General features: G+C 43.1%; 1 protein-coding gene and 1 pseudogene across 1 annotated transcript; one reads left to right on the forward strand and one right to left on the reverse strand.

Moving 5' to 3' along the window:
* Positions 1-7768: 7768 nt before the first annotated feature.
* LOC147902809 (pentatricopeptide repeat-containing protein At3g24000, mitochondrial-like) lies at positions 7769-16634 on the reverse strand. The gene is made up of 2 exons (XM_087373944.1): positions 16539-16634; positions 7769-9217 (listed from the first exon to the last, which is right to left on the reverse strand). Exons 1-2 carry the CDS (start codon positions 16632-16634, stop codon positions 7769-7771), a joined length of 1545 nt encoding a protein of 514 aa, XP_087230070.1.
* Positions 16620-17661, forward strand: LOC147902810 (arogenate dehydratase 1 pseudogene; annotated as a pseudogene).
* The last annotated feature ends 1 nt before the right edge of the window (position 17662 follows it).

Genomic DNA, 17662 nt, shown 5'->3' on the forward strand with positions numbered 1-17662 from the left:
GCTTTTTCAATGCTTTAGCTGGACGTCTATTTTCTAGATACAGAGGTCGTATATGCCATCACAGTGGCAATTATTCACCTTGACAGGTGCAAGATCCCACATCCTGTATCAGTTTGTGGCATTCATTCTGCGCAGTAGCAGTCACTATATTAAATTTGGTTCTGCTTGTTGGACTAGTAAAACTGCAGTGGTGGCAGTGTTCTTTACACAGTTTTTGTATATCTGGCTGTGCATCATTAAAAAGCCAGGTAACTTGTTCAATCTCATCCCAATTCTGTGAATTGTAATTTCAAAAGTGATCTAAACATCTATCCACAGTGCTGGTTTATAGGAAACAATAGAAAAAAAATGTGGGTATACACTCTTAGATTGGTTTTCCATTTAGGCATCATGGTCAGAATGTGGCCATGAAGAATCCTTGAATTCTCATTTCTTACAATCTGATGGCTTGAATGTAAAGAGAGTTATTCTTGAAATGTCATAACTGAATGCATGCCTCCACAAGGTCATAACGGTCACACTTCATACTTAAATAGAAGTCTCTTTCTTGAAAAAAATAAAATAATGGTCACACTTTTCAGTTGGTGTTTGTGGCTTGGTCAAAAGGTGGACATAGGGTATTAAAGTTGATGGCTCAATGGAAATCTTCATAATTATAGATAGTCAGAAGTCCTAATTGAAGACAGCACATTTGGAGAGCTAGATGCATTATGGAGGGATCTTAGGTTCACCTTGCTGACACATTGGCCACGATTTGGACGGACACGACTCACACTCTGATGGCCATTTGGGCTACCATGCACGGTTCTTTTCGGGCTTCCACTGCCAGTAGAGAATGGAGGGATTCCCCCTTCTTGTCAGAGATGACTAGAGGGATGAGGTGGCACCATGAAGGGTCTCATTCATCATGTTTTTGGCTTGACAACAACAAAGGCAGTGTTGGAGATAACTCGATAAATTGTACAAAACCTAAGGTAAAAATTCAAACATGGCATTAAAGATAAAGTTTTATGACTTGAAGATGTCAAGTAAAGCTTGGGGGCACGTGTCTAATTTAAAGAGTGTCATGTGAGTGTTTGGTGAGAGAGAGAGTGAGCTTGAGAGCTGAAAGCTTGATAGCTTGGTTGCAATAAAAGAGTGTAAGAGTACAATTGAAAGAGTTAGAGATAAGGTTTTGTCCTAGTGACAAAACCTTAGTAGTTACTAACCATAGTTAGTGACCTAACTGCGGTTAGGGGAAAAAACCTCTTAAAGAGGAAAAAGTGCCCCTAACTAGCTTATTAAATTACATTGGTCACTGTTGAATTATATCTATAATTCTAACACCCCCTTGCAGTGCCAATGTCTTGTACAAGGCTGATCAATCACCAAATGGATAAAAGTTTAGGGCACTATGAAATACCTCAAACTTTTCACGTGATAGTGCTTTGGTGAAAAGCGAGCACTATTAATATTTTTGACATGGTGGCATTTATCAATGTGGAGCCATGCATTGAGGGTGTCCAACCCTCAACCACCCAGCCACTCCATGTCAAAAATATCAACATCGTATCAGAGTGATTTTAATGCTACCTGCAAGTGATTAGACTTGGCTTCTCCTTTATACACGTGTCTTCAATGCTATTAACTTTGGAAGTTCTTTCATTAAGCCTAGTCTCTTTCTTGCTATAACAAGTGGCACAGAAAGTAGTTGCTACTAGCCAACCAGCGTTGTCATGTGTGGACACAAAGATCATACTAATCTCTCCTGCATGCAACTTCTCTCTGACGTAGTGATAGTGAACCTCAATGTGCTTCGTGCGAGCATGAAACACTGGATTCTTTGCCACTGCAATGGCACTCTGACTATCAATGAGAATTGGAGAAGGACCCTCCAAAGACAGATGAAGATCAGCAAATAGACGTCGCAGCCAGACACATTCAACTGTTGCTGTGAAAGCTGCTCTGTTCTGATTTGCATCAGAAATATCAGCAGGGGAACCCAAGGCAATGGGTAGCAACCCCTCAAAAACATCCTCTGAAGAAGAAGGCATATAAAATTCAGCATGAGTGTGAGCTGAATTTTCTGCAAATATCACATCTCTACTGACAATGATCTTGCGTGTAGCAGGATTGTAGAGACGGTACCCCCTTGCTTTTTGCACTGTACCTAACAAATATGCACTTAATTGCCTTATCTGACAACTTGTGCCTAAATTCAATTGGCACATGAACATATGCAAGGCATCCAAAGACTCGGAAATGATCCACTGAAGGCTTTCTCCCATTCCAAACCTCATAGGGAGTTTTTGTTTTCAAAGCCTTAGTGGGAGCCCGATTTAAAATGTAGTTGGCACACATCAAACCTTCAAGCCAGAATTTGTGAGGCATGTGTTTGCTTTTTAGCATACATCTGTCCATCTCCATAAGAGTTCTATTTTTCCTCTTAGCTTTGCCATTTTGCTGAAGGGTCAGCCTCACTGTGAGCTGATGCACAATAACCTTGCCTTTCAGAAAAGCATCAAAATCTGCAGACAAGTATTCCCTACCTCTATCTGTGCGCAATATCTGTATCTTGAGTCCGGTTTCATTTTCAGCCATGGCTGAAAAGTGTTTAAACACCATGAACACTTCTGATTTGCGCTTCAATCCAAAGACCCAAGTGAAATTGGAGTAATCATCAATAAAGGTAACAAAGTAGAGATGACCACCCAATGATGTTGTCCTCATGGGACCACAGACATCACTATGTATAAGTTGTAATTTGCGGACAGCTTTAACTGAACCATCCTTTTTGAAGGGGAATCTATGCATCTTGCCTAAGATGCACCCTTCACAGGCATGTGAAGGAGGTATTTCAAGAGGTGGCAATGCATCAACCATAGAGTGCTTCTGAAGTGTCATCAAGCTGTTGTAATGCATGTGGCCATATCAAGCATGCCATAATTCTGCATTCTGCATGGCAGCCGTAGGGGTAGAAACTGCAAGAGCATGGGCTGCTCTTTTCTCAGAAAGATCAAGCTGAAAAAGCCCACGCAGCAGAGTACCAGATAATCTTAAGGCATAATCACTTTCCCTGTCTCGGATAGCACATTTGTCATCCTCAAAGATGACCTGAAATCCAGCTCTGTTAAGAGTGGACACTGAAAGAAGATTCTTGGTGATACCAGGCACATATAAGACATCTGAAAGTCTGAAAACTGAGCCATCAATGGCAATAAGCTCAACTTCTCCTGTGCCACGTACTGAATATGACGAGTTATTGGCACAAGTGACTTTCTTACCAACGGGAGGTGGATGCAAGGAAGTAAAAAGATACTTCCTAGAAGTGATATGCTTGGATGCACCACTGTCAAAATACCAAGTGTTCAGTGTTTCATTGACACTGAAAGCAGATGCATCCGTAGAAGAGTCATAACTGCAAGTCAAAAATGCATATGTATCATCATGACAAGTGGCTGTACTATCCCGAGCATCTGGAGCAGCCAGCCTAGAATCTGAAATGCAAGATAAAAAGGCATAATCCTGTCCAACAAAGTTGGCTGCAGCATCCCCACTGTCAGATGCATGAGGAGCTGAATCTGAAACAGCCATACTGGAGCTGTTTTTCTTCTCTTTTGCAAGCCTTTTCCTGCATTCTGCAATGTGATGACCTGGCTTTTTGAAGTAATGACAAAAACCCTTCTTCTTGGGCTTACTTGCATCATTTTTAGCCTTTTGTGAAGGCTGTCCTGACCCACTGGAAGGCTGATTTACTGATGTCTTTGCCTGTCCCTTTGTGTTTGACTTGAACTTTGAGAGCATAGCTTGTTCACCTGCACGTGAAGCCAAGTTTTTCCTGGTCTGCTCTTCCTGAAGCAGAAGTCCTATCAACTCATGAAAAGTGAGAGGATTTGCACCCCCCCTCAATGATAAGTTCAGCGAGGTATGAAAGCTGAGATAAGACTCAGGAAGAGAATTCAGAGTGGTAGTAATCATCTCTGAATCAGGAATAATCTCATCTATGTTCAATAATTGCTCTCTGAGATCCTATAGCTTTGTGAGGTGGATTGACATGGAGTCACCCTCTTCCATATGTGTATTACTTAACTCTCTTTTCAAGAAAGATATCCTTGCATCGTTCCGGGCTGCATACATGCTTTCTAAGATATCCCACGCTGCCTTCGAGGTCTTACACGACCGGATATGCGGAATGATAAATCTTTTCACTGAAAGAGAGATGCATGACAAAGCTAAGGCATCCCGTGAATCCCATCTCTTCTGCTCTGGAGTAGTGGCTATAGCTGCACCAACAACTTGTTCTGCAGCTGCACCCTGTGCACGACCTCTTCCACCTCCTTGCTGAGGAGGGGTATTAGGTGCCATACCTACTGGTCGGATCTCACCCCCATTCACATAATCCCATAAATTGCGAGAAATCATAATATTGCGTACCATAAAACTCCAGAGGGAGTAGTTTGTACCATCCAACTTGTCTTCCTGTGAAAGACCACCGAACTGGAAGTCATTCTGATTTTGCTGGGCCATATGTGAGAAAGAGATTTAAGCAGATATAAAACTGAATTCCCTTACTGGGAATGAAATGCACAACTCCCAAAAAAACACAGCCAAGCACTGGCTATAAATGCAACTCAAATTTTTGCACTTGCACTGTCAGAAATGTGTCCAAGCATCCAAAACTTTCTAGAATTTGCCAAAAGTGCTGCAAAACACTTCAAGAAAGGCAGTATGAACTGAAATCTCCAAAATTGCTCTCCCAGCACAAAAGCCCAAAAATAGGCCTGAAATTGCAACCAGAAAGGGGCAAATGGTCTGAAAGCCCCAAATGTTGCACAAATTGCTCTCTATCTGCAAAAGCCCCAAATTTCACTGCGAAATTGCAGTGTAATTGCAAAAGCCTCAAATGTTAAGGTGAAATTGAGTTGAAATTGGGACAAATCCAAGAAAAGCCCCAAATTTTGCAAAATGCCCAATTCACATAATATGCTCAAATCTGCCCAAAAAACTGCTCTGCCAAACAATGGCTTCTTGCAAAGAAATGTCTGCTAGACGACCAACTGCAAGAATGCCTGCAGGAATGAAACCTGCTCAGAAGGCCAAATGCAACTGTACGGTGACTGTACGACAAAGGTACGGATGGCCGTACAGTACGGACGAGCTGTCTGCTGCAGGTTGTACAAAATGTACGGACATGTACGGTGGGTACAACACCTGTACGGATGGGCAGCACACAGAAAGTACGGAAGGTACTAAGGTTGTACGGAACAATACGGACGCCTGATGAACTGACGACGAAAATGACGCAGGAGCAGTACGGTCGACGCAGGTGTACGGTTGGCGACAACGAACCGTACGTAACTGTATGGCAAACCGTACAGTCTGGCGACGGGCTGTTCTGCTGTACGGAATGGAGCTGCAGGCTGTACGATGCTTCACTTGTACGGGCGACGAGATTGTACGACGGCCACGCAGGTATTGTACGGGACTGTACGGAATCAATCCATACAGAGATTGTACGGACGGTGAACTGATGGAGCAGGGAGCTTGCGGGCTGGAGCTGGAGGCGAATGTGCAGTAGGAGCAAACGTAGGAAGAACCTGCTCTGATACCAAATGCGAGTGTTTGGTGAGAGAGAGAGAGAGAGCAAGAGAGAGTGAGCTTGAGAGCTGAAAACTTGATAGCTTGGTTGCAATAGAAGAGTGTAACAGTACAATTGAAAGAGTTCGAGATAAGGTTTTGTCCTAGTGACAAAACCTTAGTAGTCACTAACCATAGTTAGTGAACTAACTGCGGTTAGGGGGAAAAACCTCTTAAAGAGAGAAAAGTGCCCCTAACTAGCTTATTAAATTACATTGGTCACTGCTGAATTATATCTATAATTGTAACATGTCATAGTTCAATTAGCATCAATTTACTGTAAGGTCGATAATGATGATGCAATTTCCATGCTCCTCAAGAGTATGCTTGCTAAATATGACACCTTAGTCCTGCCTTGAAGAATTTTCCATCATCGACTCCCGATGGGTGCATTGCTGGAATTTTGGAAGAAGAGCACAAGGTTCAGGATTGTCCACCAAATCCACCTTTCAGGCCTTATCCACGGTGGCCAAGTCTCAGCTATGGTACACCTTTTGTAAGAAAAGGGCCATGCTGAGTTATGGTGCTTCAAAAAAGATCCTCACAAGAAGATGGTAAGTGTGGGGAGATGGGACATTTAACTCGTCAGTGCATAGTGGCAACACAACAAAGAGAAGAGTTAACTTTGCAGTTGTCTCTTCATGAAATTACCAGATGAACTTTTTTAGTCCTATTCTTAATGTATAATATCATGTTGTAACTCTTTTGTAGTGCCTAACGTTTTAGATCATACACTTCATTCACCTACACTATGTTCTACGTGTCTACTCTAATCTTTGTGTGTGAGGTTTTTTCCCTTGTGTTCTCACAAGGTTGATTCAACTAATAATTGGTAGTAATAGGATGACTTGAGTTGCACAGTTCTTACTGTGAACCCCGAAATCCAACTCCACTGCCACACCACTGCCCTTGTTGAAGGGAAGTTCAAAGGCACCTTGCACACTAATGCCTCTCCATCCACTCGCATCACCTATAGACAGTTCCATAGAAAAGTAGAATGGACAAATCATTCTAGAATCCTTGTTAAAGATAATCGTCATTGCATGTCGATGCTTGAGTTGCCTGGTTCTTACTGCGAACCCTGAAATCCAACTCCACTGCCACAGTGAGAGCTCACTGCCCTTGTTGCAGGGAAGTTCAAAGGCACCTTTCACACAAGTGCCTCTGCATCCACTCACGTCACCTACAGACACTTCCATAGAGGAGTAGAATGGAGAAATCATTCTATGATCCCCATTAAAGATAATGGTGATTGCATGTCGATTCAAAGTACCAAATGCCAGTTGATATCCCTGCGGCGAGATAGATGAGGTTTGAGAAAGCCAATGACGAATTTGATGCAGAAATAGAGGTGGTAGCCTGCAATTACCAAGCAACTTCATGCTTTGAGGGACTTAACATGACCCTTTTTATGCTTGCCCGGCTATTCTATGATATATAATATATGCTTCCCTGCTCAACCTACCCATAGCCCAACATTTGTTTCAAATAGTAATAAAAACAACAACAACGAGACTGAGCCAACAGCATGTAGTATGTGAGACCAGAATAGACTTTAAAGCAAAGGAGCTTGCAAATCATGTATTTTCAAAAATCTCACTTCACATTAGGTTGGGCAGCCAACCTTTTTGTCTGTTTGCACAGTCCACCTCCTTAACATGATGCAAATGAAGAGTCATTTCAGGTCCACCTGCCAGCCTACCTACGTACTATAAACCCACTTTTAACAAGGTTGCCAATAGCAACAACTTCTGCACATGCCACTATCACCTCTGCAGGAGCAACAAACATTTCCCACGAGCTTCCCAGCTTGCAGTGATCCTTCCAAGATACTGATTTGATGTTGGTCATTTCCATCCATAATCAGCAATTTCTATGCCGAGCATTAAGTTCACATGAATGGTCCAATGATCCTGGCACATGGTGAGGGTAGGCTCAGCAAGACCAATGGCACTATAGACACTGGATGCAACTAAGAATATCCTCTCACAGTTGGCATCCCCAATTTCCCCCAATGGCCCCATGCAACATCCACTCTCTCTTTGTGGAGTACATCTGAGTTTCCTTTTCCTTCAGTTGCATTTCCAGTTAAATTCCTTTTCTTCAATCTTTTATACCAATCTAGTTGTGAACTAGACAATTTGATATTCGCTCAACTTGATATTTCATCTTGAGAGAATATGCCATTCGGGGTACTAGCAGGTGCTAATTTATCATCACCAAGTATTGTATCTTGAACCATATTCAAAAGCCCAAAAGCTACAGCATGTCCATCCGACACAGCCTCCCTATAAGCATTTGGCATTGGCTCCACTACCAATCCCCATTGTGGCACATACCCTTCTTCCTTCAAAAAACTCCTTACCCTATTTAACTTGGCATCAATTTGATCACTTTCTAAATGGGCTTTGTCTCTCACAATAAACTCATGCACCTTTTTGTTCACCTCAATAAAGGCGCTCCCCGGCTTCTTCCATGCACTTGCGCATTTTCTCAAATCTTGTAACTTGTAAACATCCTCCCACATGTGAGAATCAGCGCAGATGTTTGACATGAGCACATAACCTGCAGCAATATTTGGATTCAACTGGACAACTTGATCAAAGCACTGCCTTCCTATCTCCATATTTGCTATCCTGAATTTGCCATGCTGAGAATAAGCTGCAATCATTGCACCCCATGACACAATATCTCTTTTTGTCAATTTAGCAAAAACTCCATAAGCCTCTTCAAGGCTCCCACAATGGGCATACATGTCGATGAGTGTTGTCCCAACAACCACGTCTTTTTCAAGTGCACATTTGATTATCTGATCATGTATCAGCCTTCCCTGTCCAATGGCTCCTATCCTGCCACATGCTTTCAACATGCACAAAAGCATGACTTTGTCAGGCTGGATGCTATCGTGTTGCATTTCCCAAAAAAGCTCAAGAGCCTGAAGACCATGGCCCTGCTGGACATATCCTGCAATCATTGCCTCCCATGAGACCACATTTCGATTGACTATTGTATCGAACACTTTGTTTGCATCCTCTAGCCTCCCACCCCTAGCATACATGTTCATAAGAGTGGTCCCTATGGTCATGTCTGATTCAAATCCATTTCGGATTATGTGATCGTGGATCAGCTTGCCCTGTTCACCAACCGGTGTGCTAGCACAAGCTTTCAATATTGCCAAAAATGTGATCCTGTCTGGGTTTATGCCACTCTGTAGCATTTCCATGAAAAGATCAAAAGTGAAGTGAGCATGCCCATGCTGTACATATCCAGCAAGAATTGCATTCCAAGAGATCACTTTTCGATTTGGCAATTTATGAAAGACTTTTTGGGCTTCCTCCATCATTCCGCATTTGGCATACACATCAACAAGGGCACTCCCAACCACCACATCTGATTCTAGCCCACTCCTACTGATATGAGCATGTATCTGCCTGGCCTGCTGTATATCCTTAGAGCTGCTACATGCTTTCAGGGCACTGAAAACATAACGTTGTTTGGCTCTATGCCTTCCTCTTGCATTTTCATAAATAATTGCAGAGCTGGAAGTCCATTCCCATGCTGGGCATATCCAGCAATCATTGTATTCCACAACACCAAATCCCTATTTGATAATTCATCGAATACTTCCTGTGCCTCATGCGGGCTCCCACACTTGGAGTACATGTCAACAAGGGTGCTCCCAACAACTAAATCTGATTCGAGTCCAAACCTGATGATCTAGTCATGTATGAGCCTGCCCTCACCTATGGATTGATTGCTGCCACAAGCTTTCAATATGCATGAGAATATAATTTTGCTAGGCTTTGAGCCCTCGTGCTGCATTTTATGATACAACTCAAAAGCCTTATCAAGCCTTTGAGCTTGGCATGTGCTGAAATGATTGCATGCCATGTGTAAGTACTTGGCTTTGCAACCTTGCTGAAAACTAAGTTTTCTTCCAACAAGGCGAATTGTGCCAAGTGGAATGGCTGGATGAGGCCCTTCAGGCAATGGACCTTATGCACCAGCAAGGTATGCTCATACCTAGGGACATGATTTACTGTCTTCTGCAGAGTTGCACGAAAAAGAAAGCTCTCGAAGCAAGCAGGCGTGTATATGTTTTCATGGTTTTTAGCGAACTTGCATCAGAGGCAAATTTAGCGGACCATATCATTCGCCTGTTTGCTTCATGTGGAAGCAAACAAGCGAATGATATGGTCCGCTAAATTTGCCTCTGATGCAAGTTCGCGGAAAACCATGAAAACATATACACGCCTCTCTACTTCGAGAGCTTTCTTTTTCGTGCAACTTTGCAGAAGACAGTAAATCATGTCCCTAGGTATGAGCATACCTTGTTGGTGCATAAGGTCCATTGCCTGAAGGGCCTCATCCAGCCATTCCACTTGGCACAATTCGCTAATATCTTTGAAACAACCAAAACTTTAGTTGGCCACCTTAACAGTGGCAAATGACAGATAAATGTAAAGGCCATGGTTTGGGAAAAAACACTTTCAAAAAACGCCAATGACAATAAGATAAGACTCTTTTGCATTGCAGCCACTCCAGTTATAATCTTCAAGCTCTTTTTAAGCTAAGAAAGAGATGAAGCTTCAAATACAATAGGTGTGTCACCTAGGAATCGTCCATGTTATCTAGTGGGGGAGAAAACGTAAGTGCTCGTCATCCTCTTCCTTGCCTACTCTGTGTCAGGGTTCATCCCTCGAGGTCATCCGACTGGCTAGCCAGAGTTCAGCGGCATCGTCTCGACTATTATTGTTCGTATCTCCGCCGATCTATGTGCCAAAGGGTCTTCCCTTAATGCTCGAATGGCTCCCAAGGTATCCAAGGTGCCTCAGGCTATGTAGTCGAACAAGCTTAGTCCTCTCCTTCTTTCAAGGCACGGGGCTCATAACTCCAGGTCTTTCTGTCATTTTGGCGCCATGGTTTAACCATCCTATCGCGTTCCCTTCGTCACTAATGCAAGTGCCAGTACATCCAATTTCCTTTCACGTGTCGTTCCTCCAACGGTACCCTCCTCTAGTTTGGATACCCTACCATACCACTTGTGTCTGTCCTTATTACTATGTGTATACTTATTCTCCACCTGTTCGCGGGGTTTCAAGCAACTGAGCACTGGTATTCTGAGAGGTCCCCATTATTCTTTACCCTCACGACATGTTGACTGCCAATCTGCAATGGAGTACTGGGGTATTCTATATTCATCCCCTTTGTTTATCCATGATCTCCCTTTTCTTTCACGTTCTCCATCCTTTTTACCCCTTCCCTATAATACTTCCTTTCCTATTAGTCCAAGGGTTTCTCCAACTTATGGCTTTTATCCACAAGTTTAAGGGTAGCATCCCTAAAAGTCCTCGTCCTGCCCCAAGGTGTAGTATACGCAAATTATATTTCTGGTATATCTTGCTTTGGACATTATATTTTAGTCAAGTGTGACTATGGCAAAGTACTCCATAGGAGCGCACCGGACGCAGGGGGGGTCCTAGTGGATACTTTGTGTGGTTAGTTAGGGACGCCGGACTAGCTTGTGTTTTGCCATGCTAGATGGTCGGTATTGTGGGGTGATTCCATGTTGATAATGATGTCGCTAGTGTTATTGGTGTTGTGCTTGATTATTGTGCTTTGAGCGCGGTTATGTTGGGATCGGTTGATTTGATGATTCGTTCAATCGATTGTTAATAAACTAATGTAATTGGCGGCTTGAGTACAGGTGATGGAACTCATAGCGAGGATTAGAGTTAGTGCGAGGGTACTGATCGAGGTGTCGCACATTGCATTATATATGGCTGGATGGGCTAATTTTGTATTTGCTTTATTATTGCAAGTTTGAGCAATATATCTTGTAATGGACATAATTCATTTTTGGGCCCTAAGATGGCTATGTAAAGCAAATCCCTCTTTTGGAAGAGAGGGATAATTTTGGCTCCTTGGTGCTTTTATGAAATATCATAAATAGCCTAGATGAGGAAGCGTGAGCCACTCATTTAGGGGGGGGAGATTGTACCCAGTGTGCTATCGTTTTCATGGTATGATTGTGCTCTTCTTCTTGGTGAATTTGTGTTGAAGATAATTACCTTTTGGTTTCATGTCTACTAGTCCTAAGGGGTCATTCCCCATGACCCTTAATAATTCGTATTAGCCCCATATGATCAAATGAGACTAAATGTCAATTTACATTACTTCTCAGCTATGTTCAATGATTTCCCTTCATTCCTTAAATAAAATTGTTGAACCTATTGGTATCTGGGGCTATATAGCCCCCTTAGGTTTAGCCATCTAGACTATTTTACTGCCATACCTTATACCTTCTCCCCATTTTTGTTTCCCAAGGGATTTGAAGGGGTATGTGTGTCCATTATCATTTCTATTACCCGGGGTCCCATTCCCATGCCTTATCATCCCCCCTCCTCTTTTCAAGGGGACGGGAAGGGTATGTGTGTGTGTGTGTGTGTTTGCTTTGTCGACAAATGCATGAAGTGTTTTGAGAAGTGGTAAATGTGTCCATAGGACGATAAAACCAATTTGAAATATTTGGAGTATATGACCATGCAAATCCAATACTATCAAATATGTATTCCTTAGAGGAATCAAAACATTTAATCACTTCCAAAAGACCTGTTTGGGTGTAATAAACTCAAAAACTTTTGAGGAAAAACATACATGGATAAACCTTTTGGAGATCTTTCTCTCCACAAAAAGTGTCCTCATACCATTAACCTGGGTACTCAATGATTGTTAGGGGCCTTTACTCAAATGAGATTTGTTTGGCAATGTCTGAAGCGTCACTGTATCTCTTGGCTCCACGCATGGGGCACTTGGAGGAATTGGAAGTTGAGGACCATGTGGAGTGGAGAACCTTGATTTCTTAAATGATCCCTTGGAGGACTCGATGGCGAGGTTAGGTTTCAGGATTTGTTCAACAATGAGAGCAAGAGGAGTGTGGTTGATTTTTGGTAGGAGAGGGGAACTTGGGGTGGAACGTGTCAAGTTACGAGCTCCTTCAAGTAGTTGTTCTTGAAACAGGTAGTAGGCAATCAAACTTGTCCTAGCTTCAAGAGGGAAAGAAGCAATCCAAGCTATAAAAGCATAAAATTGACCTTTTGGGGTTTCAAGCCTAAAAAGGTTTTGAAGGTTGTGGATCATGTACCATAGTACTTGGTCAAGCCACATGATAGAGGAAGTACACCTAGAACCATCGTGAGTAGAACACAGACACTTGATGTAGGGCCTGTGTATGTTCCAAAGGGTTTTGATGTATTTCTTGCCTGATTTCTCCGGAGGGATAGCTTTGGTACGGAAGTATACGTTAGGGCTTGAACATTAGGATTGGTCAAAGGTTTGGAGAGAAAACAAGGGGAGGGTAAAATTGAGGTCAGATGAGAGGAAATGTTTGCCTTGCCAGATAGCTATCTTGCATTGGTCAACTGCTTCAGAAGACAGACTACATAAAGTAATAAGGGAATCAAAGGTGAAGGGAGCTCGGTGGTTAACAGTTTCAAAGGCCCATAGTTTGTGAATGAGACCACTAGAATCCAACTCAAGTTGTCTAGGGGGAAGGAGAGGAGTGAAGGAAGCAAACTCAGAAAGAGGGTTGTCAAAAGAATTTTCAGAGGGGGCAAAGTTTTGGGTTAGGCTTGCTAAGGCTTCTTTCTCAACTGGATCAAGTCCATCAACATCAACCAAAGGATTCAAGGGAATAAAAGCAATTTGGGCAGGTAAGTGAGTCAAGGGTAAGTTATTTACTAGTAAGAGTTTGTTCACAATGGCTGAAAGAGCCTTGTGGTAGAACTCTAAATCTTGCTCATCGGAAGTGTTAACGTCGATGAGCCGCCGCAAAAACGAACCAAAAGCTGCATTGGCGATGTGTGGATCCTTTCAGATAGTTTTGAGTAATTGCAGCCAGTCATTAATAGAAGCAATACCAATAGCAGAAGGAGTGTCCTTTCTCTTTGCTTCTTCCTCAAATTTGATCAACTTTTGATGGAATCCACTATTTGAAAAACATGCAAGTATAGTCCGAATGCCTTGGGCCGGAGGGGAACAAATGTCATCTTTGAATCCAAGTTTTAATAAGAAATCATTCCAGCAATCCTGTTACGCATGTAAAAAAGTTTTGAGTTATGCAAAAAATAGTTGTTCTTGCCTAACTTGATAAATGTTTTAATGAGCAACGTGGCACGTGACATGGAAAATGTGGTAGTCTAACCAAGGATTACCAACATGATCCATGGTTAACCTGGCCAAAGGTTAACAAGGTTCGGGTGTGTGTGTGTTTAAAAAAATGAAACCTCGAAAGAACACGGCACACAATGCTCAGAAAAGGGTGAAAAATCTTTATTTTAAAAAATTATTTGATATATGGATATTAATAAGTACAAAGTGTCGAATCCATCTAGTAATCTCCACTCTGAGGTTGGGGTCCACTTACTTGCCACCATCCAAACAAAACAATGTGTTAGAACATCATAGTTTCGTGAGGGAAGACAGGTAATGCTTGTAAACGCTAGCTTGTTATCGCTTATACCAAAGAGCAAGACACCTACCAGAATTCTGAAATGAAAACAATATGTAGCATAAACACATTAGAAAGCACAAGAAGGGGAATCCTATTCCTTTCTGAGCAGCCATGTAGTCCGGACGTCGAGGCAAATAGTATTCTTAGCGCAATAGTGAGCAGCAATACAATCCGCAAGGTCGTGTCAAGTAATGAAGGGAGAGGTCACGTAATATGAAGTACGGGAGGGAGGCGAAATGATCGAGGAGGCGAGGTAGCACAGGAGTAGGGAGTTGGGAGCACAGTTCTGAGAATAAAGAGCATAGAGCAATGGGCAGTGCAGTGTAGTACGCAGAGATTTAAAGGCTTAGTACTTGCAGAGAGTAGGGAGTAGGATTGCAGGAGCGTAGCGCAGCAGGTAGAGACTAAGTAAGGGCTTAGTTAGTGGGGTGAGAGGAGGGTAGCATAGGTACTCTTATAGGCTAAGTAGTCGGGTAGTCGGGCATGTAGGTAGGCTTTAGGTGAAATCAATGTATTAGGGAGGCGGGCAAGTAGGCAGCTCTAGGGAAAGTATTAATGTGCGTGCCAAGTGGGAAAAATTGCAACGAGCGAGGGGGGGTCTGAGGGGAGGTTTAATAAATATTCTAGAGAGGCAGGTAGTTTAGGTGGCTCTAGGGAAATCCTTAATCTAAGTGCCATTTGGAGAAAAGATAGAGGATTTTAAAATGCAGTGGGAGGAAGGGTTTGGTTCTTTCTTTTGAAATAATTAGAAATTTTTAATTTAAAAAAAAAGGGGGGAAGCAAAGGAAAGATAAATTAGGACAAGATAACTAATTAAATGAAAATATAGGAAAATTTAAAAAAAAGTTTAAATAGGAAATATATTTTTAAAAAGGGGTTAAAAGAGAAAAAAAATGGGGGTTTTTTAAAAAAAATCCATAAAATATTTCTAAAGGAAAGTATGGGGGGATCTTTTTTTGGTTGTTTATCACAACAACTATGAAAGGGACGTAATGGGAATTTTCAAAGGAGGTACAAGAAAAAATCGGGGGGGTTTCTTAACAAAATAAGGGAAATGTGTGTGAAAAAAAAATTCAACAAGTAGGGAAGTGTGTGTGTGTGTGTGTGTGTGTATAAGAGAGAGAAAGAGAGAGAGAGAGAGAGAGAGAGAGAGAGAGAGAGAAACCATTAATCCCAACTCAAACCTAAAATCTTAGGTCACCTATTACCTTGGAATTCTTTCACTATTTGGTCACAAGGTTTGCTTGCAAGGATGGAAGTACAAAAGTATGGTTGGTAGTAAGTACAAGCAAGGCATACAACTTGCAAGCTTGTGATTTGAGGCTTCAATAAGAGTGACAACAATTTGTATTAATGTGTGGAAAAGTGTGAAGAGAGTTAATGGAGTGAGGCATAGATGGATGCATTTGGGACCACCAGAAAAATGGATCTGTGCAAAGCTTCTAGTACAAGGTGGCATAGCCACTACAGACCATACTAAGGTAGATACAAATTGTCTTGCAAGGGGAGTGGGCGAAGGGTAAAAGCACAAGTAATAACTTGGCTTTTAATACTATGGGCCCCAACCTAAACCACCCTTGAATTAAATTTACCATTTCCAAAAGAGACTTTCACCCTAGAAATAGCCTCACCCTCCTTAAGACATATGACCATGGTTCAATAAAACAAAGGCAATGTGTATATAGTGTCATAGGAGTAGAGAAGAGTTTCACTATGACAAGATAAGAAAATGCTTAAAATGTGTGACAATGAAAGAAATGGGGCATCGGTCCATGATTTGGTAAGACTTAGTGAGGCAATATATAATATAGTGATAGAGGGCGTTCGTGTAGGTCCCTATGCCTTTGAAATCCCAAGGGTGAGGGCATCTTATCAGGTGGAGCCTTTCAAATCCCAAGGGTGAGGGCATGTGTAATCAAGTAAGCTTGATGCAAGGGGTTGTTGGTTCTTCTTTTGTAAGTGTTTTTTTGTGTGGAAGCAAAGGAGTCTTGTGCTAGAGGTCCACCCCCAAGAACGACTTGGAGTGCCTAACGAGAAAGGCGGCTCTAAAAAACAAAACAAAACGTCACACACACACACACGCATGGCTATCTGGGGGACACGGCCTATGCTAATAGGGAGTAAGAGTCTTCTCGAGGGATTCAAACCTTGAAGAGAAAGAGTCTTATAGACAGGCCTTGAATCAAAATCAAGGTGGGTTCCTGCATAGTTTGAGTGGAGGTTTGAAGGAGGCACAAAAAACTCGGGCAAAGAAAACATTCACAAAGACACGCACAAGTTCTCAAAGCTTGACCGTTCTACAAAAGCTTTTTGCTACGTCTTACTTCACTCTGCTTACTCTTTGCTTTCATGGGTTCCCTCCCTCTTCTCCTCCTCCATCTCCCCTCTTTCCTCCGTCGCTTTTCCCTACCACCCTTCCCTCTCCTTCTGCAGGAACAGCGCTTGTGCCACCATTGACGCCCACGACGTCGCTTGCACGGAAAAACTCGACCTCGTACCTCTCCATGATAGCCTCCTTCCCAAATATGTCAACCTTCCCCGTCCCCTCTCCATCTCTGATCTCTCCCCTTCCCCTATGCATGGTTCTACCCTTCGCGTTGCCTTTCAGGGTAACCCCGGTGCTTACACTGATGCAGCAGCCTGTAAAGCTTACCCCCACTTCGAGCCCGTCCCCTGTGAGCACTTCGAGGCTGCGTTTCAAGCTGTGGAGCTCTGGCTTGCCGATCGTGCTGTTCTGCCCGTGGAGAGTTCTGTGGGAGGTAGCATTCACCGGAATTACGATCTGCTTCTCCGCCATCGCTTGCATATCGTTGGCGAGGTCCAACTCCCCATGCACCATTGCCTCCTCGCAATGCCTGGGGTCTGCAAGGCGGAGCTGCGACGCGTCATTAGTCATCCGCAAGCGCTCGCCCAGTGCGAGCTCAGTCTGACGCGCTTGGGGCTCGATGTAGCTTGCAACGCCGTGGATGATACCGCAGGGGCAGCTCAATACATCCTTGACAACAATCTGAGGGACACTGCAGCCATCGCTAGTCTGCGAGCGGCTGAGATCTACGGCATGAACGTGCTGGCCGATGGCATACAGGACGACTGCGAAAACGTAACGCGCTTCGTGATGCTAGCAAGAGAACCCATCATGCCCAGGGTCGACCGGCCGTTCAAGACCAGCATCGTTTTCGCAAACGAAGAAGCCACAGGCTCTCTTTTCAAGGTGCTGTCGGCGTTCGCCTTCCGAAACATAAATCTTATAAAGATAGAAAGCCGGCCTCAGAGGGAGCAGCCTCTTCGTATTGTGGACAGCACCAACAGGGGGGAAGCCAAGTACTTCGAATACTTGTTCTACATAGATTTTGAAGCTTCTATGGCTGATCCTAGAGCTCAAAACGCGCTTTCCGAACTGCAGGAGTTCACGAGTTTCGTGAGGGTGCTGGGTAGTTATCCCATGGACATGACCCCTCTGGTGTGGCCTCCTCCGTTGTACGATTTCTTCTAGCCTAAGCATGCAACTCATATTAAGCGCATGTGCTCTCGCAG

The sequence above is a fragment of the Dipteris shenzhenensis genome, chromosome 4 (assembly GCF_047967505.1).
Source record: "Dipteris shenzhenensis isolate YYH24624 ecotype China chromosome 4, Dip_SZ_1.0, whole genome shotgun sequence".
NCBI classification, from domain to species: domain Eukaryota; kingdom Viridiplantae; phylum Streptophyta; class Polypodiopsida; order Gleicheniales; family Dipteridaceae; genus Dipteris; species Dipteris shenzhenensis.

Excerpts from the sequence above, each read along its gene's own strand:
- LOC147902809 (XM_087373944.1), bottom strand. The coding sequence starts at position 16,634 with ATGGAGAGGTACGAGGTCGAGTTTTTCCGTGCAAGCGACGTCGTGGGC. Across the intron at positions 9,218-16,538 it reads CAGAAGGAGAGGGAAGGGTG|GGATTTGGTGTTGTGGAATA; the intron begins GTAGGGAAAAGC and ends ATTATCAAATAG.